This window comes from Carassius carassius, chromosome 39, assembly GCF_963082965.1.
Source record: "Carassius carassius chromosome 39, fCarCar2.1, whole genome shotgun sequence".
Lineage (NCBI taxonomy): Eukaryota > Metazoa > Chordata > Actinopteri > Cypriniformes > Cyprinidae > Carassius > Carassius carassius.
This window is the reverse complement of record NC_081793.1, coordinates 14,008,355-14,035,882: the sequence shown is the minus strand read 5'-3', so window position 1 is coordinate 14,035,882 and position 27,528 is coordinate 14,008,355. Positions and strand designations below refer to the sequence as shown.

The following is a 27,528-nucleotide window of genomic DNA, read 5'->3' as shown; positions in this document are numbered from 1 at the left end:
ATCATACTGTCCCAGAATATTATTTTTCATAATTTAAGTTACTTGATTTAACTGAAATAAAAAGTTATAGTTCTAGATTTAGTCAATTACTTGGTCCAACAATAAATAAATGTTTGTCGTTTTTATAACGAAAGTACTTTTGCCGCCCATGCAATGAAACTATAAATAGGATAATTACATTGTATAATTTTGCTAAGTAAATATATAGAAACAATTTTGATCTACTTACTGCATGTCGTAGTATCTACTTTCACAAGAACAATCCTGCATTATACCAATTGTGCAGACTGTAAAGGGATTTCAGGTAAATTTGACTCTTCCAATTAACCTTTTTGAGCCAACAGTGAAATTTCTTACCGTTGTCATCAATCGAAGGGACAGAGAAAGGGTACTCGAGCAAGGCAGACACATTTTCTAAAACTTTTTGTCTATTTATTGTTAAACGCTTTCATGAGATTTGGTCCACTGGGATCAATATTTCAATTCCAACCAGGGAGAAAAGGGAGAAGCAAACCAGACAAATGTAAAAATACAGTACAAAAAGAGGCATTGTTGTTTTTCCTTTTAATTTTTTCAAAACCCTGATTTTTACTGGTTATCGAAGCAGGTGAAATATAAACCATCTCAACCTATATAATCCAACATTTGCTAAATCCCACTTTGTCTTTTTAGGCTGAACATGACTTATGAACATATTTCTGCTTTACACTTCGTCCAGAAAGTGTGCAACACAAAAGGTCATTTAAAAAAAAAAAAAAACTACCTTGGTTTTGAAGTCCAAAGAGCCCAGAACTGTCCAGTTCTGTGATAAAATAAACAAATGAAGAATGAGGATGGGAGTAAATGACCATTACTGAAGCCTTCAGACAGTCAATGGCCAGCAGTACCAACCCATTGATATGAATATGATTGACTGCAAATTCCACCCCATGTCTGAACAACAGAGACTCTTAACTGAGTTTCTCGGCTCTCAGGTTGTGTTCTCTTTATCTCAACAGTTATGCACACAATCTCAGAATGATCATGTTCACGAAACCAGCCTCCATTGTCAACCAGAGAACGTTTACAATACACTTCCCTCCCCTATTTCTTTAAACAAGTTGTCTAAAGGTGTATATATCATTATACTGAAAGAGTAGGATTATTTGTTAAGGTATTTATAATTGTATATAAATGTATTGTATAAGGCGCTATGCAGACAAACATAAATATCCATGCATGCTTTGTGTTCCGTCACAGTACAGAGCTGTGAGGATCGAATCGAAACAATCATGAGCATGGTGCAGAAGGAATTTGCTAAGGCATGATGTCTCTTCACTACAACTACTCTATATACCCTCTTAAAAGAGATCCCAGGTTTCAGAAAACTGACAGTAACTAACACGCATCACAACAGCATGACACTCTAAATGTTAATGCTGTCACTTGCTTTTCGTTGAGTTTAGGCTGAAAGAAAACAGAAAGATAACTACCCTAGGATCTCAATTCCTCTATTCTGGACAGCCCACTAAGCATACACAGACATAATTCACAGTTAAGTATTATATTCATACATGGATACATATATTTAAAGTGTTATACATACCAATTAACATATACATATATCAATAGCATATAGGAAGATAGAAGTAGTCATAATGGCAATCATCATCACTGTCATCATCATAATAATAGTAGTAATAATAATAATAATAATAATAATATGATCCCTCTGTAAAGCGTACTAGGTCACTCCAGAACGTCCCTCTCAATCTCCATACAAGCTGGAATCTGTTACCAGGGCAAATCTGCTCCTTCACTACTCATTTAAACCCTGAAATTCAATGCAAGATTACAACCTTGATTCTATTTTCTATGACAAACTATCTCAGGGAGATTTGATTACCTTTCTATAGCATTTATAGGCAGTTTGAGGCAGCAAATTCTCATCTAGACCTCACAAAACGGACAATTCTGGAATGACTCATAAGAAGAAGAAAAAAAATCACTAACCATCTAATCAGCAATACATGTCATATAGCATAGCTCAATAACAAGAAGTTCTATGTAATCAATACAAGGTAAGGTTATACTTAAGCTTAACTGCTAAGTTATCAATAATCCTTATTAGTATGCCAATATAGTAGATATATTTTTGTGTGTGTGTGTGTGTGTGTGTTTGTGTACATATTTATATATATATCATGTCCACTGAAAGTAAGGACAAGGCGTACTAAGGGTAGCACTGCATGTCTTGACATTATATTATGAATAGAACTACAAATAGGCAGGGCAAGTACAGCTCTTTTGCTTATATTCTTGTATATCCATTCATGCTCTTAATATGAAATCAATAAACAGTACATATGGAGAACTAATGAGCTACTGGCCCACGTTGAACTGTGGCAAACAAGAGTCTCTTAATAGCATGTTTATGGGTGTCACAGATTATGCACTTCAAATTCCAATCTATTTGCCTTAATGAACAAACACGGAAGCATCTTCCAACCGCCAATCACTCGATCAAAGAATAATATTATAATAATACAAAGTGTATTTTCAGTCTACATACTCAGATCACTCAAGACTGCAAACAGCACTTGTGGGCATTCTACCCTCTTCTTTATCAAGCACTGCCGAACTCACTCAGTGCAAATGGGAAGAATGCTGAAATGACTGCATATCAGTACAAGATCTGTGACTGGCATTTTGCGAGTTGGGATTGTTTTTACTTTGTTAGTCCGTTATTAATTGCCTTGGTGTATTAAATACATTCGACATCTGAACAAATCTCAAATTTCTTGTAAATGGCCACTTTTGGCTGTACATTCAAACTCTTCTACCAATATGACAGGAACAGTTAAGCACTGCTTCACAACTTCAGACAAAATCATCAATCTGCCACCTGCCACTACATCCTTGACTGAATCACGAGTGGCCTTCATGACAGGTGCTTTGATTTGATACGGAGACAACAAGTCTGTTTTGGTTTTGAGTTAAAAAAGCACTGTGGGAATAGATCTTAAACTCCTAAGAAATGTGTTTAGGGAACATAAAAACAAACTGCCCTTATTTGAGTTAGCTGTAACAGTACCAGTGCGCACTCACATACACCCTATAAGTCTGTGCCAAGTGTCATGACAGTGAGAGGACAAATGTGGGATGTGTGTATGTGGTAACAATCACTGTATTAGTCCTATAGTCAAGCGTTCTGCCCTGAAGGGCAGCAGAGTCTGGTACTTCCCGGAGTGGCACTGAAAGAGTGAGAAAGCGCCTTAGAAGCTGACATCTGAACAGGAAGACTCATCCAGACCGCCTGTAACCACACACTTTCAGGCCCAGGTCACAGATCCCCTCCACCACCAGACATCCGTCGCCCGACCTGTCAAAAAGAGCACAGATAACGCAGTTGAAAAAAATCTAAGAGCTTTCCACTTAATCCAAACAAATCACTTTCTTCTGCAGCCACCCACCAGTGACTCAGAATAGTCAGTTGGCGTGGTGATCTGTTTTTCTTCTGGGGGTGGAGTCATGAGGGTGTCTTCTGCACGCCGGTTTTGATTGGTCAATGAAAGCCACATCTCGTACATCTGCTGCATGTCTCTCACTTAGAGTGCACAAAGATACGCAGATTGTATTAAAACGCATTAATTAAGGAAGTAGGTCATTAAGGAAACATCACTGAATCACACCCACAAAAATGCATTAAAAAATAAGGAAGGAAATGGATTCTCACAGCTGTTGTTTTTCATATAGGTCCACACATCCCGCTCCTCCAAACTGTGTGCAAAAGAACAGTTCCCAATATAGTGGCACTTCTTCTGTTTCATGACATGAACACACATCTGCAAACACAAACGGAGAGTCAAAAAAAAAAAATACTTATGAGCTAAAAGATGCGTAGAAATTGTAACAATACTCACATTTCTCAATTCATTTAAAAGTCATATTAAATGGGAAACAATGAACAAAACCTCTGTTGTGGGCTATTAAACATCATTTAAACTTTTACAGATTATTTTGAGATTTGTTTGCCAGGAACTCTTTCTAGTTCAAACCCCTTAAAAAGACCCGTTCATGAATTCTAAAACTAGTAAAGATGTGTTCCTTTGGTGGTTCATGATGTACTTAAGATTTTACATAAATAATATCAATTAAGAGGGCTGGTTGAACATTTCTACACACTTGATACACTTTAATGTGACAAATCACTTAGGTCATCTCAGTTTAAGTGGCAACTTGGAAAATGAGTGAAGCAATCACCTGTTCCACTTAACTACTAATTAATGAACATCAGAAACTCTAGAGGGGATCAAATTTATGGTGACCTAAATTATATGCATTTTTATTGAATAAAACTAAATGTACTATAGCACTCAGCTTTACATTTCATTACAGGTGCAGCAGGAATCACCAATGCACTCTGTATGAAACTGTACAATGGTCCTCCCTCTCCCTCAGAAGGAAAATCCATTTATTGATTTTTATTGCTAGAGCACTAATGGGTAAATTACCCATCTATATTTCAAATTTACATATTTACCAAAATAGTGTTTACAGGACAAGGTTGTCAAAGAAAATACTATTAATTACTCCAACAACAAAAACAGCCATTGGTAAAAAAAAGCTCTCTCATCATTTGCACCAAATGCCTGGAATAAACTCCAAAACACTTTAAATCTAGTATCACTTCTATCTATTAATACTTTGAAAAAACTTTTAAAGTGAACTCTGACTGAACAGTGCAAATGTTTTTAATTAGGCATCTTATACAATTGTATGTTTGTATTTGCTGACGTTAATGTCTTGTTAACAAGTCTTGTCTTCTCCCGGAACCGGGAACACTTCCCATAACACCCTATGTACTTGCTACATCATTAGAAGAATGGCTTATACGCTAATATTAGTCTGTTTCTCTCTTATTCCGAGGTCACCGTAGCCACCAGATCCAGTCTGTATCCAGATCAGAGGGTCACTGAAGTCACCCGGATCCAGTACGCATCCAGACCAGATGGTGGATCAGCACCTATAAAGGACCTCTACAGCCCTGAAAGACAGCAGAGGCCAGGACAGCTAGAGCCCCAGATACAGATCCCCTGTAAAGACCTTGTCTCAGAGGAGCACCAGGACAAGACCACAGGAAACAGATGATTCTTCTGTACAATCTGACTTTGCTGCAGCCTGGAATTGAACTACTGGTTTCGTCTGGTCAGAGGAGAACTGGCCCCCCAACTGAGCCTGGTTTCTCCCAAGGTTTTTTTTTCCATTCTGTCACCGATGGAGTTTCGGTTCCTTGCCGCTGTCGCTTCTGGCTTGCTTAGTTGGGGACACTTCATCTGCAGCGATGTCGTTGACTTGATTGCAAATGAATGCACAGACACCATTTAACTGAACAGAGATGACATCACTGAATTCAATGATGAACTGCCTTTAACTATAATTTTGCATTATTGACACACTGTTTTCCTAATGAATGTTGTTCAGTTCCTTTGACGCAATGTATTTTGTTTAAAGCGCTATATAAATAAAGGTGACTTGACTTGTTTTCTAGTTTGTATAGAGATTTGTGGTGTATTATGTAATTTATGTCCGGTCTTTTATGTATTGAAACTTGCCAGTCTTGGCCAGGACTTGGAAGAGTTTCTGTAACTCAATGGGACCTTTCCTGGTTAAATGAAGGTTAAAGAAAAAAAAAATTATATATATAATTTTTTTTATATATACACATCTCATTTAGCTTAGTACATGTACTCTATAAATTAAATAATATTTCATTACATTACTGTATGTCTGAAGAAATCTCTTGTGCAAACTAGTTATGAGAGGTGTTTAAATAATTATAATTCAACACAAATTAGAGTAGAAACAACCCTCTAGGCACATCTTGGCAATATAATTGCCATTGGCAAGTAAATGTTTTAGTTTACTATACAATTTTACACACACAGATATACACATACATATACATTTTTTGGTTTCCACCAAATCAGCTTCAAAGCTTCTTAAATGTGACCCTGGATCATAAAACCAGTCATAAACAGCATAGGTATATACACAGCAACAGCCAAAAATACATTGAATGGGTCAAAATTATAGATTTTTCTTCCATACCAAAAATCATTAGGATATTAAGTAAAGATCATGTTCCATTAATATATTTTGCAGATTTCCTAACTTAAATATAAAAAAAAAATGTATTTTCATTAGTAATATGCATTTGGACAAGTATTCTTAATATTTCGATTTTCTTGCAGATTTTCAAATAGTTGTATCTGCGCCAAATATTGTCCTAACAAACCATACATCAATGGAATGTTTACTTCGCTTATTTATTCAGCTTTCAGATGATTTCAGTTTTTAAAAATGGACCCTTATGAAAAACCACAATATCCTCTGTTTGTTCCTAAAATCTGAATACTTTGAAATGAATTCGGTTATTTTGACAGGAAAATACATCAAAGAATAAAATTAACATGTAGGGTGCCAATTCAGTGTGGCATGCAAGACTCTTTGCATGTAGAGAAACAGCACTCTCAGCAAAGCGATGGCGAGTCATGCACCTTCACACTTTACGATGAGTTTATGGTGCGTCAAATACAGGTACGCTGTGCATCCATTGAGCTGAACTGAAATAGTACAGATCGCTTGATGGAGAGTGAGCGCTCAGTCAGAGTGTTCAACCAGTGAAAATATATCCATGCTAAACAATGAGTAAAATCTAAGAATTTATTAGCCAATGGCTAACAACAGACATTTAGTCTCCCAGAGTGAAGATTTAGTCGTATACAAGTGATTTAATCACAAATGTAGAGGGTAAAGAAATATAATTATATCATTACACTTTATAAATTAACTGCCTTATGTGCAATTTAAATGTAAAATCGGTTCATCCAAGCATTGATGATTATATCTACACATAAAAAGTAATTGAACAGCAGTTCATTTAACAGTTTTGAAGTTAACAGCATTAGTTGGAAGAGTCTCTTTACCTGAAATATCTACAAATCGAATCAATAACTTATGAATTAGAATCAAATTATGAAATCTGTAAGAAAGGATTGACTTACATCATACTGTTGGGGGTAGGTACGGGAAAAAGGGAGCGGTCGCACTACCACCCACTTTTTCTTCTCAAACGATTTCACTAGCAACACCCTGCGCTCTTTTGTCCAGCTGGAGAGAAGAATAGACAAAGCAAATCATTATCGACCTCAGGCAAAGCTGCTGTCTGCTGTGTCCAATAAAAGAATTCACATTACAACTGTTCCAGTAAACATTCCAGGTACGTTAATTTTTAATGAGCACATATTGTGCATCCCGGTGGTGAGATGATGCCTGCTTGAATAAGGGAAGCTAACCTGTGCCTGGCTTTGGCAGTGCAGTACTTCAGTGACTTGTCTGGCTCGTTGACCTGACCCTCCCTCCAACACTGTCCACACACAAACTTCATCTTCAGATTCAAGCCGCGCCCTCGACCGCATCCCACAAGTCCTCCTCCACCTCCTCCGGTGCTTCCACCGCTGATGCCATCTCCTCCTCCACTGACAACTCCTCCAGAGACCACTGCACTACTGCTGACAGCACTGCTGCTGCTCCCGCTGGGCTGGTGAGGGCTGAGCATGGGCTGAAGACGGCGGGTGAAAAAGAAATATTTATTAGACTTAAAACAACAGAATTTACATCCAATTTAATCTGCTGCAGGGCCAATCAAATAAAAGAACATGATTCCAGCAAAGTTGAGCATTTGTGATGCAGCACAGTGTTCCTCACCTTCTGTCTCTGCGCATTCTGTTCCAATCTGTGCCAGTGTCTCTTAGACTCCTGCACCATCTCCTCATGGGTAATACCTGCCCCAACACAATCACAAGCAAAATTTTCGTTTTTAAACCATCAGTTGCTTTCAATTGTCGGTGTCAAAGACAGTAATGAACCAGAGTGTGGAGAAAAAAAATAAATAAAAATGACAGTAATAACTACTGTTTAAACATTTGGGGTCAGTAAGATTTTTTTTTAATATTTTTGAAACCGGTCTCTTCTGTTCATAAAAACTGAACATTAATATTGTTTCTATTATTACTGACTAAACATCTATTTATTCCTGTGATAGCAAAGCTGTATTTTAATCATCCACATAACATTTCTTATTGTCCAAGTTGAACATTTTTTTTGCTTAATATTTTTGTGAATTTGTTTTAGAATTCTTTGATAAACAGAAATAAAAAAAAAGCATTTATTTGAAGTATTATAAATGCATTTACTTTTGCTCAATTTAATGCATCCATGTAGAGTATTATTTTCTTAAAAAAAAAAAAAAATAAAAACAAAGAAAAAGGAAAAACTAAAAAATTCTTACTGACCCCAAGTTTGGAACGGAAGTGCAAACTTAATTATAAACTTGATTTCATAATTATTTTTTTTCAAATTATTCAAAAGCTTTCTTAAATAAATGAATAGAACACATTTCAGGATTATAAAGCAAAAGAACAGATTGCAGTGTGCATACAAACATTATTATAGCATGTCTTATGTACCTGTGTCCTGCTGAAGCACCCAACACTTGAGTTCTATGACTGAATGTGCAAAGGAGCAACTGTCCTCCCGCTGGCAGCCATACCGCACCTCATGGCGGCACACATCAAACTGGCAGAGTGGGTGAAGTGGGCGTACTTTACTGTAGCGCACGTTTGCGGAGCGAACCACGTGCACCAGGCACCTGTCCGGTTAGACAGCATCATAAGACAAAAACGTATGAGGTATGAGAGGTGATATGATGCAACGGCTGCTCAAGTGTCGCAAAATCATATTAGTGATACAAGTCTCAATGCAGCATGGGACTCACTTGTTATCATCAAAGGGATGTCGTGCAGTGAGGTTGGAACATACAGCAAGATTCTCCTTGCTTCGTTTGCTAATGATACGAGGCTTACTGTCAAAACATTCCTACAGGAAACCAGAGGCCAGAATAACCAATTAGACAACACATCAAAACAAGAATGTAACATTTCAAGCTGTGAGACTGGCATTAAATATGAAGGTGCACATTACCTCACAGAGGAACATAAACATGCCCATATGGAGCTGAAGGAGACGGGTGACACTGAGGGCGCGTCGTTCATTGGTGCCCAGAGGGTCAAACAGAAGCTCACGACTTAGAGCTCCCTTCCTCTCTTGTGTCCAAACATCTATCTCCTCCTGGCAATAGGCAAAAGTGCAGTTTTCACCATACTGGCACTCCTGACGGTCTTGTACCTCTGCAAAGAGAGAATGACCAATGAGCTTAATTATTCAATTATTTCATTATTAAATTATAAAGTACTTATGTAAAATTATTACACTATAAAGTAAATATTAAACACATGTACACACAGGCTATTTTGAATATAATAGAGTGCAATGTGACAAAATATTTTAGAGCCAAGCAAACCAGCATTCCATATTTTTATTTTTTTTTCTAAGATTTTCTTTCCATGAGTTTTCTGGTTCTGGATAAGACCATTTTAAAATGGTCTATTTTTTTTTCTTATATACAAAGACCCTTTAATGTCTTCTGCTGCCCCATACAAACAATTACACCAGTAAAACAACAGGTTTTTTTTTTTTGAAGCTTGGATTGTGTTTACAGTGTGCAATATAACATGTGTTCATGTTTCGCGTGTAAAAAAAAAAACAAAAAAAAAAAAACAGTATTTTTCACGACATGGCGACAAACACAAACGCAACTCTTCCTTCGTCTCCGTCGGAGCGCAACAAGACCACGCCCCCTTTTTTTGTATATTTCTATGGGCGGAGGTTAGTCAAAAAACTGTTTTAGTGACGTAATTACTGCAGGAACTAGAGGGATGTAGTACAAACTGGTCATTCGATGTTCGAATTCTGTTAAATAAAATATCTCGCTTCGCATTGAACATTGAGCTTTAGAATTTTACAGATATTATTTATACTCCAACAACAACATTACACACTAACTAAAGTTTGAAACATGGGATCACGAAGAATGGGACCTTTAAGGATAAAATTAGCTCCTAACTTGCAGATTTAAGAGAAAATCTTAAAAATAGTGTCAGTCCTAAATTTACGTCTCCTAAATTTTCGTTCTTAGAGTATTTCACAAAGCGTTTTAGCGCAAAATTAGCGGGAGGACTCCTAAGTCACTAAGACCAAATCTGAAATATCCTAAAATGGCTGTTGCCAGCAATCTACCTCAGAATATAAACATTTTAGAAAATTTTATGACGATAATGAGCTTTTAAAAAAGGCTTTGGTTTGGAGGTTATCCCAACTCCAAATGTTTGATTATACCCTTAATAAATAGCTGCTCTCACGTCCAGTTTGGTTTTCTTTTATGTTTGCATGTCTTACTATTAGCCATGACTATTTTGCTAATTAAAAGGCTGTTTACATGCATTTTACCAAAATTGTATTAGTCGCAGGGGAAAAAATCCACATGAAGTGACAGAATCACACAGTTCATGATGGACAAATCATTAACGGCTGGTCTGTGTGGTAATATATTACATTGGGCAGGACATCCATATGCTCACCTAACATTTATCGACCACAAATATGGCTTATCATCTGAGAGATGTATGTAGTAGCAACTTTACATGATGGCAGCTCAATCTAATGTTAGCCTAGAAAAAAGTGTGCATGTTTGTGCGAAGTGTGGAAGCTGAACAGTAGCGCGCTTGGGCTACTGCGTGACAGATGGAGGCACCGCTGTGATCATTTGCTTTTAAAATACTTCGTCATTTTTGGTCATACAGATAAGAGTAATGTATCTTTTTTATCTGTAAAGACTCTACGTTTATTTGTGCGCACTCAAAATAGCAACTAAATGTTGCGCTTTTGTAAAAAAAAAAGCAAATATTATGCCATCTTGGACTTGGAACTTGAGCATGTCACTTCGAAAATCTGTGTATGCTTACATTACAGACATGAAATATTTAATGAACCAATTCAAACAGAAAACAAATATTCTCACATTATGTAATCTGTATGAAACATGCATACAGGTCCTGCGGAGATGAGTCACTGTCGCAGACTTCATCTCTTAAACCAAATTCAGTAAGCACTAGTGCAACAAATTACGATGTTACAACAAATTAAAATGTTAATTCAGTGTACTTGCAGTTTTTCCTAACAAATTCATAATTATTATATTTGCCAGTGCGCTGTGGCAAGCCTTTTGTTTTGAGTGCTTATTAGGATACTCTTATGTCTTATGTAGGCAAAGGCTCATTATGATGATTTATATGGTTTATTAATAAAAGTGTGACTAATAGTCATTAGTCGACTAATGCTTAAAATGAATGACTTCTAGCAGACCAGAAAAATCTTTAGTCGAGGGCAGCCCTAATGCATATTGACTACTTGTTTATGAGAAGCATACATATAAGAGGCTGACAATTAGCTGAATATATAGCCTACTTGTTTAATTAGTGACACTAAGCCTGCATTTTAAAATCTTTATTTGAATGTAGCAATTAACATTTTTATTTTAAAACCTTTATTTGAATATGGCAGCTTAATATTTCGCTCTACAATATTTCTATGAATAAATCTTTGACAAACTATCAGCCAATAACTGTGTGCATAGTAAGTATGCTGACATCATCCATAGCAACCAGGTCAACCCCACCCTTACTCTTAGCTTAAGACTTCTCTCTATTCCTTAGTAAAAGTTTGTCTCGGCGGCTTTGTGAATAGATTTTAAGAGAAAACTCTTAGCTAAAAACTTTTACTGCCATTTAGGAGAACTCTTAGTGATAAGATAAAAAGTTTTGTGAATACGGGCCCAGTACTTTAGGTTTTCATAATAAGAAATCATTTTATTTTTAGTAGTAGTGGCGACGCAATAAACTGGTGGCTTTTATCAATGGTTTGTGCACATCTGACTCAAGACCATAGCGCTTTTGTCAGAGAGCAGTCATCTGCTCATGTGATAGCCAGTAACATGCCTGAGGAAATAAAAGCATAAAGTGCTCAGAAAAAGTGTCAATGGAAAAAGTGTCACAGGGAAGTTGTGGCCTAGTGGTTAGAGAGTTTGACTCCTAACCCTAGGGTTGTGGGTTTGAATCTCGGGCCGGCAATAACATGACTTTAGGTGCCCTTGAGCAAGGCATCGAACCCCCAACTGCTCCCCGGGCGCCGCAGCATAAAATGGCTGCCCACTGCTCCGGGTGTGTGTTCACAGTGTGTGTGTGTGTGTGTGTGTGTTCACTGCTCTGTGTGTATGCACTTTGGATGGGTTAAATGCAGAGCACGAATTCTGAGTATGGGTCACCATACTTGGCTGAATGTCACGTCACTTTCACAATGAAATTTATTGATGGAACGGAAAGGGAGCATAATCCAGTGAAAAGCAAAAAAAATGAGTGTGGCACATGACTGTGAGGGATAGACGTGAATTACGCCACACTACAGTCTACAATCATTTGTGAATAGATTAATTATTTCTATAATTTAAAATAGTGAATAATACTTTCACAGATATCACAAAATGATTCTAATCCAAAACATTAAGATTACAAAAAAAATGGTTGATGCATATACATCAGTAGGATTTGTAATCAAGAAAATGAATTACGAAGTAATTTTCTTTTTTCTGTCCTGTTAGGTGTGGCAGATTATAGACTTGGAAGTAAATGCCCACTGCTATGACTGGTTAACAGTTTTGCCGTTCTTCACAGATGGATGCTGCTATGATTTAGGTTAAAAATGCATAAATACTAAGTACATTTCAAAGGATTTACAAAGGTGGGCATTTGTAATGATGTGAACAAAGGATCAAGTTCTTACTGACTTGGTCTGTAACTTCATTAAAAATAAAGTTCATCCACTCTTTCGTAATGTTGGGACCTCTTTAGTTTCCACAATTCTTCAATAAATATAGAGCCATACCTTTGCAAAGAACAAACGCCCCAAGAAAGTTATTACGAGCAGGACGGGGTCGCACCCTCTTCCAGGTGAGGTCATCTGTGGATTTGAGGCGGCAGAGCAGCACATCTCTCTTACAGCGATGTGCAGCATCAGGTTGATAATGGTAGTCCATGACCCGTGGCCCTAATTTTGAAAAGATTCACTTTTTTTCAGACAGGTACAACATGTTTAGGAATAGTTCTAATATGCATCTCATTTTTCATATCACATAGTTAAGAGGTACAGTACCTATGCGACTGTAGCAAGCATTACAGGCCTGTCTGAAATCATGCGTGGCAGCCAGAGGGTTTCGTGACAGCAGAGAAAGGTTGGTACCAACTGGTCCGTTCTGCTGGAAGCAAGAAGAATTCTGACTAGGTGAGGGTAAACCATTTTTTTTTTTACAAACATTTTAATTTATATAATAAGGATTGAGACTATGAGCTAAAACTGAGCAGTTTATAAGTCCAGATCAGTTAAAACTCACCGCACTGGAGGCACTATGATTCCGCAAACTGGGGATGAAACTGTGAGAGATTCGTCCACCTAAGATTTAAAAAGAAAGGAAAATGCATGGGATAAAAATGCTTGAGTTCTCAATATTAAGTTATTGTCATGTCAAGACATTTGATGTATTATTTAAAATACAGGTATGAAGTCAGTAAGGTTTTATTAATACTTTTCAAAGAAGTCTCTCATGCTCACCAAAGCTGTATTTATTTGATCAAAATACAATAAAGTATTAATATTGTAAAATTTTTACAATGTAAAAATTTTTTTCTAGATGAATATACTTAAAAATGTAATGTCTTCCTATAATAGAAAAGGTAATTTTATTTTTTGAGGATTTTAACCAAATCCTCACTATCACATGATCCTTCAGAAATCATTCTTATATGTTGATTTAGTGCTATAGAAACATTTCTAATTATCATCAATGATTAAAACAGTTGTGGTGGTTAATTATTTTTTTTTCAGGATTCTTTGATGAATAGAGCGCTCAAAAGAAAAGCATTTCTTCCAATTGGAAATTTGTAGCATTTTAAATGTCTTATATTTTATATTTTTATAGTTTATCTGTGCTAAATAAAAGTTTTCATTTCTTTCCAAAACTCGGTAGTGTGTTAAACGGTAGTGTGCATCACATTCCAAGTTAAAACACTCACCAGGAAGTGTGTACTCGGAGAGGGAATCCAGTCCTCCGGTGCTTAATGATCCAGACCCCCCCTTCCCAGCAGCGTCTCTAGCTCCAGAGCTAAAGGAGCCGAGGGAGTCCATCGTCTGAGAAGAGGCTTCGCTTTGACCTAGACATGAGGAGGATTCCAGAGGGGGGAGTGGACTGAGATCAGAGTTGAAATATGGAGTCGTTAGCTGAGCAGAGGATGCTGGGAGACCTGGAGAATATGGAGGCCTCAATCCCACAGCAGTGTTTGGTAGATTAGTAGGAATAGCCCCTTGAACTGGGTTCTGATGAATAAAAGAAGAAAATCAGTGCCTCTACATTGATCACTCTGGTATTGAGCAACTATGTTCCACTGTCCCTCCCTACAGCTCTCTATTTCACTCACCACACTGACCTCAGCTCCTTTAGGAAGACTTTCCAGCAAGGTGTCCAGACATGAGGTGTCCTCATTCATCACACATTCCCCCATGTGTTCAGATACAGGCACAGAGTACGGCACCCGCGCTGAGGGCTCCAGGCTTGGGCTTTCTGGCATGTCTTGGGGCACAACTGGGCTCAGTGAGGGCATCTGTGGGTCATCACTTACTGGGATCGGTGTAGCCAGAGGAGCAGGGATGCACTGGGCACTTGTTAAATCTGTGGGATAATGATAAGAACACTGAATCACCCAATTAATTTTGGCTTAATGAAAAATCAATAATGTACATTGGAATTATTATTTTTAAATATTATTATGTATATACCCGATCCAATATCAGTCAAAGACTCAAGGCCATTTGATGAGGTCTGAAAAGAAAGAACAAAAAGGTTTGTTAATGTAATCCAAACCATGCAATTCTCAATTTACAAAAAAGCTTTTATTTTATTCAACAATTATATGAGCAACAGAGGTAAGGTCTGTTTTTGTAAAACTTGCCTCCCCTGTAGGAGAATTAGTTTCTCCATTGCTGTCTGCCGCAGCTGTTGTAGAATCAAGCTGAAATACGAATGTGTGATATGTTGGGTTGAGTACAACTACATAAACTGAATATTTTATCCTAACAACCTAAAAGACAAACCTGAGGGCTGACGTATGCTTTGCGGATTTTTAAACCAAGTTTGTTAGCTAGATCCTGAGCAAGCTCACTGACTTGCCGGTCCTGTGTAAAATAAATCAAGCAACACGTTTTGTTAGTTAAGCATTACATGAACTGGCAAGACAAGTCATACAAATCTCTATGCATATAATAGATCAAATTATATATACACTGCCATACAAAAGTTTGGGGTCGATAAGTTTTTTTTATGTTTTTGGGAGAAGTCTTGCTCAGAAAAGCTACTTTTAATAAAAACACAGTAAAAACAGTAATATTGTAAAATATTATCACAATATCATCATAGTTTATTCCTGTTATGCTAAAGCTGAATTTCCAGCAGCCATTACTCAAGCTTTCAGTGTCACACGATCCTTCAGAAAACCTTCTAATATGCCTATTCGGTTCTCAAGAATCATTTTGTATTATCATCAATGTTGAAAACAGTTGTGTTGCTTAATATTTTTGTGGAAATCAAGACATTTTATTCAGGATTCTCTGATTAGAAAGTTAGATTAAACAGTATTTATTTGAAAATAAAATCTTTTGTAAAATTATAAATGTCTATACTGTCACTTTTGATTAATGCATCCTTTCTAAATAGAAATACAAATTGCAGATTAAAGTGCCATTCATTCGGCATATAAAAACATACATGAGGAGCAGTTAAGAGGCATCCGGTGCCACACTCATAAGCCTCTCTGAGTCTGCCCAGCTCCCTCAAACAAAGTGCCTTCCTGTAGAGTGCCCTGCGACTGCCCTCCGACACACACAGTGCACTATCACAGTCCTGCACGCCCCGCTCGTACTCCCCCTAAACATATAATACAAGAGAAGTCAGATTTGAAGAAATTGTCTTTGCAACATTAACTGTTGAATTACTACATAACTGAATGAACACATACTGAATTCCATTACATCCTCAGTTTACAATGACAGATTTAAATGGAAACCAATTGACCAATAAAAATCTAATTTACCAGACTATAATGTGCAGCTGCCCGGTTCACATAAAGGCTCTCTAACAGGTCAGGGGGAATGACCAGTGCTTCAGACTGAGCATAGCGAGCTACATTCACACCCTCGCTGTAATGGATGGCTGCCTGTCTCCACTCTCCATTACGATACACTGCGTTACCTTCATCCAGCAAATTACATACTAGCTGAGTCAGGAATGCCTTAAGGAAAGGAAGCAAGAGAGTTTCTATTTAAACGAAGCTCATGAAATACAATAAATATGGATTATATAGGTGGGGCCATTTTTCTTCAGCGATATCACATATAAACCATACCTCATAACTTTCAGGTTCAGGGAAAGGCAAAGATGACCTGTGGCAAAAAGAAAAATATATTTAGCAATTTTGGGATGATAAACATCAACATAGTAGAGGTGAAGCAGTTGATGTTTTATCTGAATTATGGAGAAGCAGCACATAAACACTTACTGAATGAATCCCAAAGCTTTCTGGATTTCATCCTTACGCTTTTGTCGTTCCAGATCCATAGCTGTAACATAATACAACAAATAAGATACATTTTAAACGTTTTACTACATTTCAACAAAACCTAACGTATAATGAAACAAAATAAAAATACACTTAACTGTAACTGATTTTACAAAGGATAAAACCACAAAATGTTAAGTGAAAGCATCTCAGTTATATGTGTTTAACATTCTAAGTAACATTTGAAACTGATATACTAACGTTACTGTATAAAATGTAGTAACGTTAGTAGTAAATGTAGTTGCAGTAATAAGCCAGGAAAAGACTAAAGATTCAAACATTTATAGACATAACTGAACACACAAGTAATTTAAAACATAATTATATGCACAAGCAGTTGATATTGTATATATATATATATATATATATATATAATTTCTGAGGCCTAAACTTTGAGATAAGCGACTCGGAGCACATCCCCGGGCTTGCATAGAAAAATATCACCCACTAATGCAACTCTCTCCTGACTTCAGAAAACAAAATCAAATAGCAGCAACCCTTTAGTCGTACTTGAAACACTCCTAAATATAAATTAGAATATATAACAGTTTACCAACTTGACGTTGAAAGATGCTAGCAGTAAAACACACTATTGAGAAAGTTAACTTGCACGGGCCTCGGGTTAGCTTTAGCTTTAATGCTATCCAGCGGTCGGCTAACCCGCTGATGCTGTCAACTTCAGGTTTGTTTACACCAGTAAATATCAATGAGTTTTATATGCTGACACAAAAACAGTTCCAACAAACATCCAAAACATATACCTAGAGTATAATATTTTATAATTAAATTCTAACGGAGCTTTTCTACAAAATACTGTATAAAAATCTCTTGAAAATTCTCTTGGTAGCCAATTAGCAAGCTACATTTCGCGAACTGCTGCAGCGAGGACGCCTTTAGAGACTGGGATGAAACACCAGACGATAAAGTAAACACTAGAGAGAGATGGTTATTAAAATGTTATATAAAAGCTAGTCTTTTATAAGTGATAAGTTGATAAGTCAAGCTAAAACAGAAGCGTATTAGAAGAACATTCAACCCACCTAAGACTTTAGATCTTCTCTTCCACCAGGAACTGTTTGTTAATGCAACAAATCCCTTTAACTATCAGGTAAAATGTTTGCGTGTTTTATTCCTTCAGAATCATACTTTTAATAATTAATTCGCCTGTCCAAAATCAACGGACAGAACACGTGCAACTTAAATCGTTACCCCCAGGTTGAGCTCGAACTGAACTAAAGCGTCCAGGCTGTGAGGTCCTAAAGGCAGAGAGATGGAGACTTTTTTTTGCTTTTCAAGAGGAGCATTCAGCCACTAGAGGCATGGGTGACTTCCTTTACAATAACTTGGCAACTCTTTCATAAGGCAAACCCCAAACTCTAGCTTTCTTTAATAATAATAATAATAATAATAATAAAATTAATACAGGTACAAAGGTCAGTCTGTGGTCTGGAGAACAATTGTTTATATGGATAGCGTTATTATTTATCTGTATTAGAATTGTTTTAGCTTTTAGTTCATAGAAAAGCATAAATCAATTAAATAAATTATGTATATTTTTGACTAAATACTAAATAATAACAGTAGCTGAAACTGTATCACATCAATATAAGGAAATAAATAAGCATAATGATTTTATGTTTATCAAAGCTAATAGCTTTAAATCAGATTTAAGTTATTTTCCAAGTATTTGTAATATATATTTTTAGTGATCATGTTTAGTGATTTAAAATGATTGAATATCCTATACAGAGCCTGTATTAATATATTATTCACGGAACGGAGCTTGTCAGCATGTCATTACGCATTCAAAATTATTTTAGCTTAATGACAGTGGAAGAAGGACAACGTTTTACAAAGCAACTGCACTATATACATCTAGATGTGCATTTATATGTGATATGAGAAATATCACAGGAATATTATTGTTATTATTATTTGACATTTTAGAGCGTGTCAGAGGGCTGCCCTGACATAAATATGTCCAGATTTTAAACTCATGCATGGAAACCTTTTCAAGAAAGATCAAAGCATAAAGTAATCATAACAGTGGTGCATTATTTTTCCTTTTTTCTTTCCTTTTAACAATTCACCCTCAAGTTGAAATATGCTTAAAATATGTCATATTTGAGTTTATGGTAGTTTTTGGAAATGTACTTTTAACTTACAATCAAAATTGAACTTCCGGTGTATTTTCATCAACAGTTAAAAAAATTTCAATTCCTTCTTGGGTTTTCAGTCTATTTGAAGTTGATTTACAAATTCATGAATGTATTCAAAAAGAACAGAATGACAATAATATCAAGAGCTACAGTATACATTAGAATATATCCGAACAGTTTATTATGCATTTCTTCCAATATACACAAATGGCTCAAGGAACCCAGAGAGAGGTCATACTAGATCTGCATTCCCATGTTTCAGAATTTATAAAGGGAAACTATGGAAAGTTAGTGCATGGGACTTCAGTATACACTGCAGAAATGGTGGCAGTTCAGATGGCACTTTGTAGGGAAGAAGAAGGGATGCCAAATAAGGTTGTAATTTGTTCAGATGCAATGGCATCACTTTACCAGCCTTCAAACATTTCAAACAGTCAGATATGATATCTTCATAGAAATAATGAATATATTGTATAGCTTAAGACATGCTGGAATAATAGTTAATTTTGTTTGGGAACCAGCATATGTTGATATACCATGCAGGAACCATAAATCTGATAAAATGGCTAAAGGGTCACTCAAACCGAACACTCCTATTATTTCAGTTTCAGTAAGTAGGGTCGAGGGAAAAAGTAGCCAATAATTAAAGAATATTGCGATCGGAAATGGCAAGGAAATTGGAATGACTGTAAAACAGGAAAGAAATTTGTTAGAATATACAAAACAGGATAAGACATATTAAAATTATACTAAATTTAAGAATAGAAGACTAGATCATTTTAACAAGACTAAGGATGGGCCATACAAAACTTAACTCTACACTTCACGTGATAGGAAAACACAGTACAAGATTATGTGAAATATGCCAATTGAAGCAATCAGTTGATCATGTGTTGTTATTTTGTCCTAGGTATAAACAGGAAATGAATGAAAGAGAACTACAGAACACAGGATGAAATGACTTTACAATCTGCAACATTTTAAACACAAAACAAGGATCTGGTAAAATCGTAAAGATAGTTTTAAAATTCATTAAGAATTATGTAATATGAATCTTATGCCTAGATCTAAAATCACTTCATACTCCAGCACAGGGGGTGGCGGTATACACATAAAAAGCTGGTATGCAACCTGCCAATAAATCCACAAAAGGGCGTTGCTAGGCTCCTGCAGCCGTTTGTTTACTCGTCTTTGGCTTTAAAGGGTTAGTTCACCCAAAAATAAAAATTATGTCATTAATAACTCAACTTCATTGTCGTTCCAAACCCGTGAGACCTCCGTTCATCTTGGTAACACAGTTTAAGATATTTTAGATTTAGTCCAAGAGCTTGCTGTCCCTCCATTGAAGCGTATGTATGGTATACTGTCCATGTCCAGAGAGGTAATAAAAACATCTTCAAAGTAGTCCATGTGACATCAGAGTGACCCTCTGATGTCACATGGACTACTTTGAAGATGTTTTTTTTAACTGACCGTTAGAATTTGTTGTAGCATCGAAAACACATTTTGGTCCAAAAATAACAAAAAATTACGACTTTATTCACCACTGTCTTCTCTTCCGGGTCTGTTGTGAGTGCGTTCACAACACTGCAGTGACGCTGCTGACGTGTTTTCTGGTGCCCCCAATAACAAAGATCACACGTCAGCAGCATCATAAAGTTTAAAGACTATTTACTCCAAAATGCCCTTGTTTGGCAACATTTTCAGTCCCAAGAAAACACAACCTCGGAAATCTGCATCCCTTTCTAATCTACACACAGTAAGTGCAATTTATGTTAGTGAGGTGCATTTCACATCATTTAACATGTATTTAAAGGCCAAATCATTTATTGTTTTTATCAGCTGGATCAGTCAACACGAGAGATTGAATTAAGCCTGGAATATGGATCTCCGGTGATGAATATTGGCGGACAGAGCTTGAAATTTGAAGATGGCCAGTTGATCTCAAGTCTGGCCTCCTACAATAAAAAGACCAATTAAATGTAATGTATTTAGCCTGTTTGAGGAATGTAATGAATGTCTTTGTCAATCACAGAGTCAGGAGGTAATGTAGCAGGAAAAGCGGTACAGCGACTGAAGAAAAGGAATCTACAGCTAGAAGAAGAGAATAATCTCCTCAGGCTGAAGATTGAGGCTCTTCTTGATATGGTGAGTGTTGAATGTATGTAATGCTCAAAGCCACAATAGCTTGAAAATTTCAAACATTTTTATACAGTTAATAAATTTAATTGTGCAGACTGTGAAATGATTGAACTTTTTTCCCTTAAGCTTTCAGAGTCAACGGCAGAAACACATCTAATACAGAAGGACCTTGAAGATTTCCGGAGTAATTCTAGGAGAAAGAAATTATGAAAGGAAATAAAGTCTTTTTTACTTGTTTATACACTATAGGGATTTTTTTTAAAGTTTCAATGAATAATTTAAGGTAATCTTTACGCAAGGATCTGTTTTTGGCATTTTCTGTTTATTTTGCCTTAAAACATCATGTTGTGTACAAAATACCTTTGACTAAATCATCTGCTAAATTGAACAAATTGTCATCAGGTTATATAAAATCAGCTAAAGCTCACTTGTAATGTGTTTAGAATACAATAACTTGTCTTATAGCCAGTTATAACAAATCTTCAATCCTTTGGCCCCAGTAAGTGCTTTTACATGACGGTCCCAAAACCTGTCTGCACTGTAGATCTGAATGTGCATTCAAGTAACAGAAAACAATTGCACTCTTTCTTTGGTTCAACAGTAAGATTAGTCAAGAGCTGTAAAGGTTTAAACATGTACATGCTGATTTAAGAGGATTTTCATATGGAGTGTGAGGCACGTATTACACGCCTCGGGTAGCAAACTGTAGATCTGGCTTCTTCTTTTTTTTTCTTTTCAATAACAATAAATCGAATACATTTTAATAAATGTTGTACAAATTTTTATGCCAAAGTATAATTTGCAAAATAAAGCATTATTTCCAATTTTTCCTATTATGCAGTTTGACCTGTCAAAACATTTCATTTAATATTTTGCTGTTAAACTCCATATTAACTCTATATTTCATATTTCCAAATGTTTTTAAAACCAATCCAATCTACTTTCATCGGTGTAATGACTCTGTGTTTTTTTTAGAATTAAAATGCTTTGTGCAAGTTATCGTATTGACAGAACAAGTAAACAACCAAACAATAATTCTGTAATAGCACTTCACCTCATTACATATAAATGAGAGACTTGTGGGCAGATTAATTACAGATTATTAGCAGGAAGTACAAGGAGAGGAAGGAGGTGCACCAGCAGCTTATTTAGCAGATTATGCTCTAAAGTAATTAATTCATATGTACAGTGCAATAGGGTTGGCTTGATGATAATACGTAGTGCCTTATGTATCTATATTATATACATTATGTCTACTAAGAAGGCCAGGTAGATCATACAGCTTTTTGAAGCGATTTTTTACTATTTCAAAAGCCAGGTAAGACATTTTATTATGTTTCAAGCAATTTAAGAACAATCAAATAGTTGTTCTCCAGCTGAGTTTTATGTTTTTTTTATCTACACTCTCAATGTTGGGTTAAAAACAATCATTTTTTGGGCTATTTGGCAACCCTTCGCTGGTTAAATATCGAACAGAACACATCAGTTATTTTATTTAACTCAACTATTGTTTAAACATTACTAATATTGCTGTATTAAAATGGTTTGGAAATTAGAAATCACTGACAGAATTATTACTAGAAGCAACAGTAATAATCAAAAGGTGAACAACCAAGGACAAAATATGATACATTTATGGGATGAATACAGCATAGTTCACAATATTACATTTAAACTCATTTAACAAGCACTTTAGATTTCTTTTTTAAGTAACATTTAAATTTTAATCCAAATGTTCTCTGTTATCCTTTTTAACTGAGATAGTGCTGATACTCTTGCCGCAGATATCTGAGCCGAACGTTTAACTCGTAGCTGAAATGTGCATTAACTGACTCCATAACCTGCCCATAAACAAACAGTACTGAGATTAGATAACATAATTTTTTTACCATCAAAATAAATTAAGTTCAATAATATAACGAATAAAATCAGTTATGCAAGGTAAAAGGCGTTTTCATCATGCAAAACACCCTCTGCTGACTATCTCGTCTCTGTTTGTATGTTGTATTATGTGAAATAAAATAATTTACAGCACAGTGAAGACTTCATATATGAAATTAGATATAAACAAACATTAATTTCAATGAGAAGGGCACCATTTAGGCAGAGCTGAGAACCACTCTCTCCTGAAGAGGATGCAAAAAGCCCCAACAGTGGGGGTGAAGTATAAGCCCCCCTTGGTTTTTTGTTGTTGTTTCGAACAACAGTGAAAACTGCATACTGAAGTACATTTGAGGTAATCGGAAACATTTGTGGATCATTTCTTTCGAACCAATTGTTCTGAAAGCGTATTAAACTGCTAAAGTCACTTCAGTAAACAAGTCTTTTTAACGTCATAACTGTTTCAAAATGTTTAATTTCAATGGTTCGTATTCCTCATATGTAATGGTATTTAATGATTTGCTGATTGTATTTAAAATATTAACTTGAATAAAATATTTACAATGGGTTTGTAAAACTATTTTAATGCATATTATTTCTTTGGGCTGACTTTTTGTTGTATTTACACAGTTCTGACCAGCAGGCGTCGCCATCGCGTGGAACGCTTGAAAAAGTTTACAGATTGTTTTTATTTACAGTACGGTCACACTGAAAATCTGTTATTCAAAATCTAATTTAAACAACATTTTTTATTTTGAAAAGTTTAAAAAACAATTTATGAAAAACAAATGGTTCAAAAATATTTAATAATCTGCATTATTTGTATGATAATCAAATACAGATTTTTATCTGAACATTTTAAAAATATAAAAAATAACACAGGATTTTTTTTTAGAGTGAAGAGATTCTGTACAACAATGTATTGTCATGGACACTGATACAAAATTAAAATAAATTATTTTAAATAATGTGAGCACTACACATTTGCTTGATAAAAAGCATTTTATTGTGTAGAGGTTAATTTCTCAATTAAAATACAAATTTTACAACATTATATTGATGAATTGCAGAATTGTAAAATTTAGTTGTCATTTTAAAAAGTCTGTCCCAATTGTAATCTGTCAGATGTTTGATTACATCCAAAGCCAGACATCAGGTTATACTAGAGTAATGCACAAAGTAGAAAATGTATATATATATATATATATATATATATATATATATATATATACATTTATATATATATATATATATATATATATAATAAAAATATATATATATTTTTTTTTTTAAAGGAAATCCCTCAACATTGTACAAATAATGCATGTTGTTAAATGAATCACACAGGAACTTTTGGATATTTGATATAGGCATTTGATAATTTTGTAAAAAAAAATAAAATAAAGATACTTCCTTGTCTAAATTTCTAAGATTTACTTAATATGAGATTATATTGTCTGTGTCAGTCACATAATGAGTAAATTGGCCTATGACTGTACTTCCTGGGAAACATGTAGCTTGTGCTCATGTACTAACTAAATTTGTGAATGTGATGCAGGTGCTCTATCAACAGCACATGTTCAGTATCAACTGAAAAGAAATTGTTTTGTCTGAAAAGTTTTTCTTTATTCTAAAAAACTTTAATGTCTTCTCTTTTGGAAGCCTGAGCAAATATGGGAATAACTGTAGAGGATCGAGAGATGGTAGGTGCCCCAGATGGTGGCTGGGGCTGGATCGTTCTGCTAGGATGTTTTGTCGTCACTGGCTTCTCTTATGCCTTCCCAAAAGCTGTAAGTGTGTATTTCAAAGAACTAATGAAGGACTTTGACTGTGGATACAGTGACACAGCCTGGATTTCATCTATAATATTAGCAATGCTGTATGGTTCAGGTAAGATGCTGTAAACTGAATTATAATGTTTTAGAAAAGTTTTTTTTTTTTTCCTGAATGCTCAATATATTCAAATTCATTTAATCCAGGACCAATCGCCTGCATCATGGTTAATAAATTTGGATGCCGGCCAGTCATGTTGGTTGGAGGATTACTGGCCTCAGGAGGGATGATAATTGCATCTTTCACTACTAACATTATCCAGCTTTACCTCACTGCAGGAGTCCTTACTGGTAACTAAAAGACATTTGATAACAAAAATGTATAAATCCATAAACAGTTTTAGTGCTCAAACTGACTTTTCACTGTTTGTAGACTGAAGTTTCGTTCTGGCTATGAAATGTGGAGAGTTTTCAGGGAACGTTTCAGCACGTTACATTGTCACGCCAGTAGGTGGTGTTGTGTTAGTGCCTTTATTAGTGAGTCGTTTAATCGTTCGTTCATCCAATTCGTTCAAACACACTGATTAATTCGAGAACTAAACATCTGTATTGCTTGGAGACATCCAGTCTGCTTTGACTTATATTTCAAATAAAAATATTCTCTTACTAGTAACTTGTAATAATTCACATCATCAAAAAGTTTCCGTTTCGGAGACGTTTCTCAAAGTATTTTATGTCTTATACACCTACTGGCATAACAATGTAACAAAATCACAATGCTGATATTCCCACTTACGGAGCCCCGCACATGACATGCAGGAAAAAATAGCAGGCTAAATTATGAGCACGATTACTATTGCGTTCCCTAGATTTACTATTTCGTTCACTCGATTTATAAATTGTGTGCACAATTTACTAATTCGTTCCCTCGATTTGCTAAATCGTGTGCACGATTTAGCAAATCGAGGGAACGCAATAGTAATCGTGTGCACGTTTTAGTACATTGAGGGAACGAATTAGTAAATCGTGCGCACAATTTATTTATTTTTTCTTGCATGTCATGTGCGGAGCTCCGTACCGACTAACAGCATGACTGTAAGATTGATATTTATGTTTTGTTTTTCAAAATTTGTTTAGTTTTATAAACAAAAAATACTATTAAAAAAAATTCCCTATTTTGAATGAATAATGCCTTTGTCTCTTTAAAGGTCTTGGACTGGCATTGAACTTCCAGCCATCACTGATTATGCTGGGGTCTTATTTTGACAAACGCAGACCACTTGCCAATGGCCTGGCGGCAGCTGGAAGCCCTGTATTTCTGTCAGCTCTTTCTCCTTTAGGACAACTGCTGCTCAACCGCTATGGATGGAGAGGAGGCTTTCTCATCACCGGTGGTCTTCTGCTCAATTGTTGCACCTGTGGAGCAGTTATGAGACCCTTAAAATACAAAGAAAGGAAAGTGATAGCCTGTTCCCAAGAGCTCAAGGAAATGCTCCCTCCTGAGGCTGGACAAGAGAATATTGTTTGTGAAAACAATACTGATAAAAAGCCCAGTAAAAAGAAGCTTTTAGACTTCAGTGTACTTGCTGACTTAGGGCTTATTATCTATATTATTGCAAAATTTATAGTTGTTCTCGGCCTATTTGTTCCAACTATTCTACTAGTCAACTACGCTAAGGACCAAGGAGTGCCTGACCAGGATGCTGCCTTTTTGTTGTCTATTATAGGATTTGTTGACATCTTTGCTCGTCCCACGTGTGGCATAGTAGCCGGTTTAAAATGGATCCGACCCAAGATGGCTTATTTCTTCAGCCTTGCCTTGCTCTTCAATGGCCTTACAGATGTTTGTTCAGCTACAAGCACAGACTATAAGGGGCTGGTTATATTCTGTGTGTTCTTCGGGCTGTCTTATGGCATGGTGGGTGCTCTGCAATTCGAAGTGCTCATGGGTATTGTGGGAAAAAGCGGGTTTTCCAGCGCACTTGGCCTAGTGCTCCTTGTCGAGGCAGTGGCTGTACTGATTGGACCTCCCTCTGCTGGTCAGTTATGATGAAAACCTGTATTAGATTGAATTGTCCATTATGAAATTCATTCTTATGATAAATTGGTAAATGTAATCTTTTTTTCCACAGGTTATTTGGTGGATAAGTACAAGAACTACGAACTGATTTTTTACATGGCTGGAGGAGAGCTGATCACTGCTGGACTATTTCTTGCCCTTGCATCATTCTTCTTTATTAGACAAAAAAAACACAAAGACAGACAGCAGAAACATCATGGTGATGTGGCAATCAATCCTAAAAGATAAACAATGGAGCAAGCCGAGAAGTGGGACACTTATGTTCAATTAATTATGTTTTGTTTAGATATGTGTGTTATTAATATATTGTGTGTTAGTGTTTAGATTTTCCTAATTTCTAACTCTTTCATATAAATTACACAATGCCACAATGAGCAAAACACTTTTTGATCATGTGGGTCAAGGAAGTCTAAGACAATAAAAAGGATTTTGAGTGCCATGTTCTTAGAAAGGATATTTTTTATTCATTTTGATTTAATGTGCTAAATGCCTATATATACAGTATGTACACAAAAACAAATGTCGTTAAATATCATTTTTATACATTTTAATTGACTCTGTAGAATCATTGCTATTGCTAACTAAAATGGAAACTATTAAAAATCTTTTTTTTCTTGTATTTAAGATTAAGCTGAAATATTGGATAAAAATACTTAAATTTAAAAATGTTAAACAAAAATTTGAAATTTTTTCTTGGCAACTAACTGAAATAAGTTTAGGTTGAAATACTTAATTTAGTAAAAAAAATTATAATATTAATAATTTAAATGTTTATTAAAGTCACTGGACTATAAAAACGTTGGAATTGTTTAAACACCACATATTTCAAGTATAAA

General features: G+C 35.7%; 3 protein-coding genes across 8 annotated transcripts; 2 read left to right on the top strand and 1 right to left on the bottom strand.

Annotated features, from left to right (window-relative positions):
- Positions 1-410: 410 nt before the first annotated feature.
- LOC132121435 (zinc finger CCCH domain-containing protein 7B-like) lies at positions 411-26,190 on the bottom strand. Of its 6 annotated transcripts, none has more exons than XM_059530798.1 (22): positions 26,181-26,190; positions 16,599-16,661; positions 16,446-16,482; positions 16,134-16,331; positions 15,809-15,967; positions 15,139-15,219; positions 14,997-15,056; positions 14,824-14,866; positions 14,466-14,716; positions 14,064-14,364; positions 13,385-13,443; positions 13,147-13,249; positions 12,880-13,041; positions 9,025-9,230; positions 8,819-8,919; positions 8,511-8,692; positions 7,750-7,826; positions 7,338-7,603; positions 7,047-7,152; positions 3,716-3,824; positions 3,453-3,586; positions 411-3,361 (listed from the first exon to the last, which is right to left on the bottom strand). In XM_059530798.1, exons 2-22 carry the CDS (start codon positions 16,655-16,657, stop codon positions 3,323-3,325), a joined length of 2,733 nt encoding a protein of 910 aa, XP_059386781.1. In that variant the 5' UTR covers positions 16,658-16,661; positions 26,181-26,190; the 3' UTR covers positions 411-3,322. The 6 variants fall into 6 exon arrangements, with proteins under 6 accessions (XP_059386781.1, XP_059386780.1, XP_059386782.1 ...); XM_059530797.1 differs by lacking the exon at positions 26,181-26,190 and adding an exon at positions 17,699-17,951 and having other exon boundaries at positions 16,599-16,659; XM_059530799.1 differs by lacking the exon at positions 26,181-26,190 and adding an exon at positions 17,699-17,950 and having other exon boundaries at positions 13,147-13,246; positions 16,599-16,659.
- On the top strand, positions 20,499-21,169 carry LOC132121048 (protein chibby homolog 1-like). Its single transcript, XM_059530234.1, has 4 exons — positions 20,499-20,576; positions 20,660-20,765; positions 20,853-20,965; positions 21,086-21,169. The coding sequence occupies exons 1-4, from the start codon at positions 20,499-20,501 to the stop codon at positions 21,167-21,169; spliced, it is 381 nt and encodes a 126-aa protein (XP_059386217.1).
- Positions 24,509-27,118, top strand: LOC132121436 (monocarboxylate transporter 3-like). Its single transcript, XM_059530803.1, has 4 exons — positions 24,509-24,730; positions 24,820-24,963; positions 25,821-26,651; positions 26,745-27,118. Exons 1-4 carry the CDS (start codon positions 24,514-24,516, stop codon positions 26,918-26,920), a joined length of 1,368 nt encoding a protein of 455 aa, XP_059386786.1. The 5' UTR covers positions 24,509-24,513; the 3' UTR covers positions 26,921-27,118.
- Positions 27,119-27,528: the final 410 nt, after the last annotated feature.

What these genes read in the sequence shown, in the direction of transcription:
- LOC132121436 (XM_059530803.1), top strand. Translation starts at nt 24,514, where the DNA reads ATGGGAATAACTGTAGAGGATCGAGAGATGGTAGGTGCCCCAGATGGT. An exon ending in CACTGCAGGAGTCCTTACTG is followed by an intron (nt 24,964 to 25,820) that starts GTAACTAAAAGA and finishes GTCTCTTTAAAG; the next exon opens with GTCTTGGACTGGCATTGAAC. An exon ending in GATTGGACCTCCCTCTGCTG is followed by an intron (nt 26,652 to 26,744) that starts GTCAGTTATGAT and finishes TTTTTTCCACAG; the next exon opens with GTTATTTGGTGGATAAGTAC.
- LOC132121048 (XM_059530234.1), top strand. Translation starts at nt 20,499, where the DNA reads ATGCCCTTGTTTGGCAACATTTTCAGTCCCAAGAAAACACAACCTCGG. An exon ending in AGATGGCCAGTTGATCTCAA is followed by an intron (nt 20,766 to 20,852) that starts GTCTGGCCTCCT and finishes TGTCAATCACAG; the next exon opens with AGTCAGGAGGTAATGTAGCA. An exon ending in TTGAGGCTCTTCTTGATATG is followed by an intron (nt 20,966 to 21,085) that starts GTGAGTGTTGAA and finishes TTTTCCCTTAAG; the next exon opens with CTTTCAGAGTCAACGGCAGA.
- LOC132121435 (XM_059530798.1), bottom strand. Translation starts at nt 16,657, where the DNA reads ATGGATCTGGAACGACAAAAGCGTAAGGATGAAATCCAGAAAGCTTTG. An exon ending in CATCCCTTTGATGATAACAA is followed by an intron (nt 8,693 to 8,818) that starts GTGAGTCCCATG and finishes CTAACCGGACAG; the next exon opens with GTGCCTGGTGCACGTGGTTC. An exon ending in AGAATGCGCAGAGACAGAAG is followed by an intron (nt 7,604 to 7,749) that starts GTGAGGAACACT and finishes CGCCGTCTTCAG; the next exon opens with CCCATGCTCAGCCCTCACCA.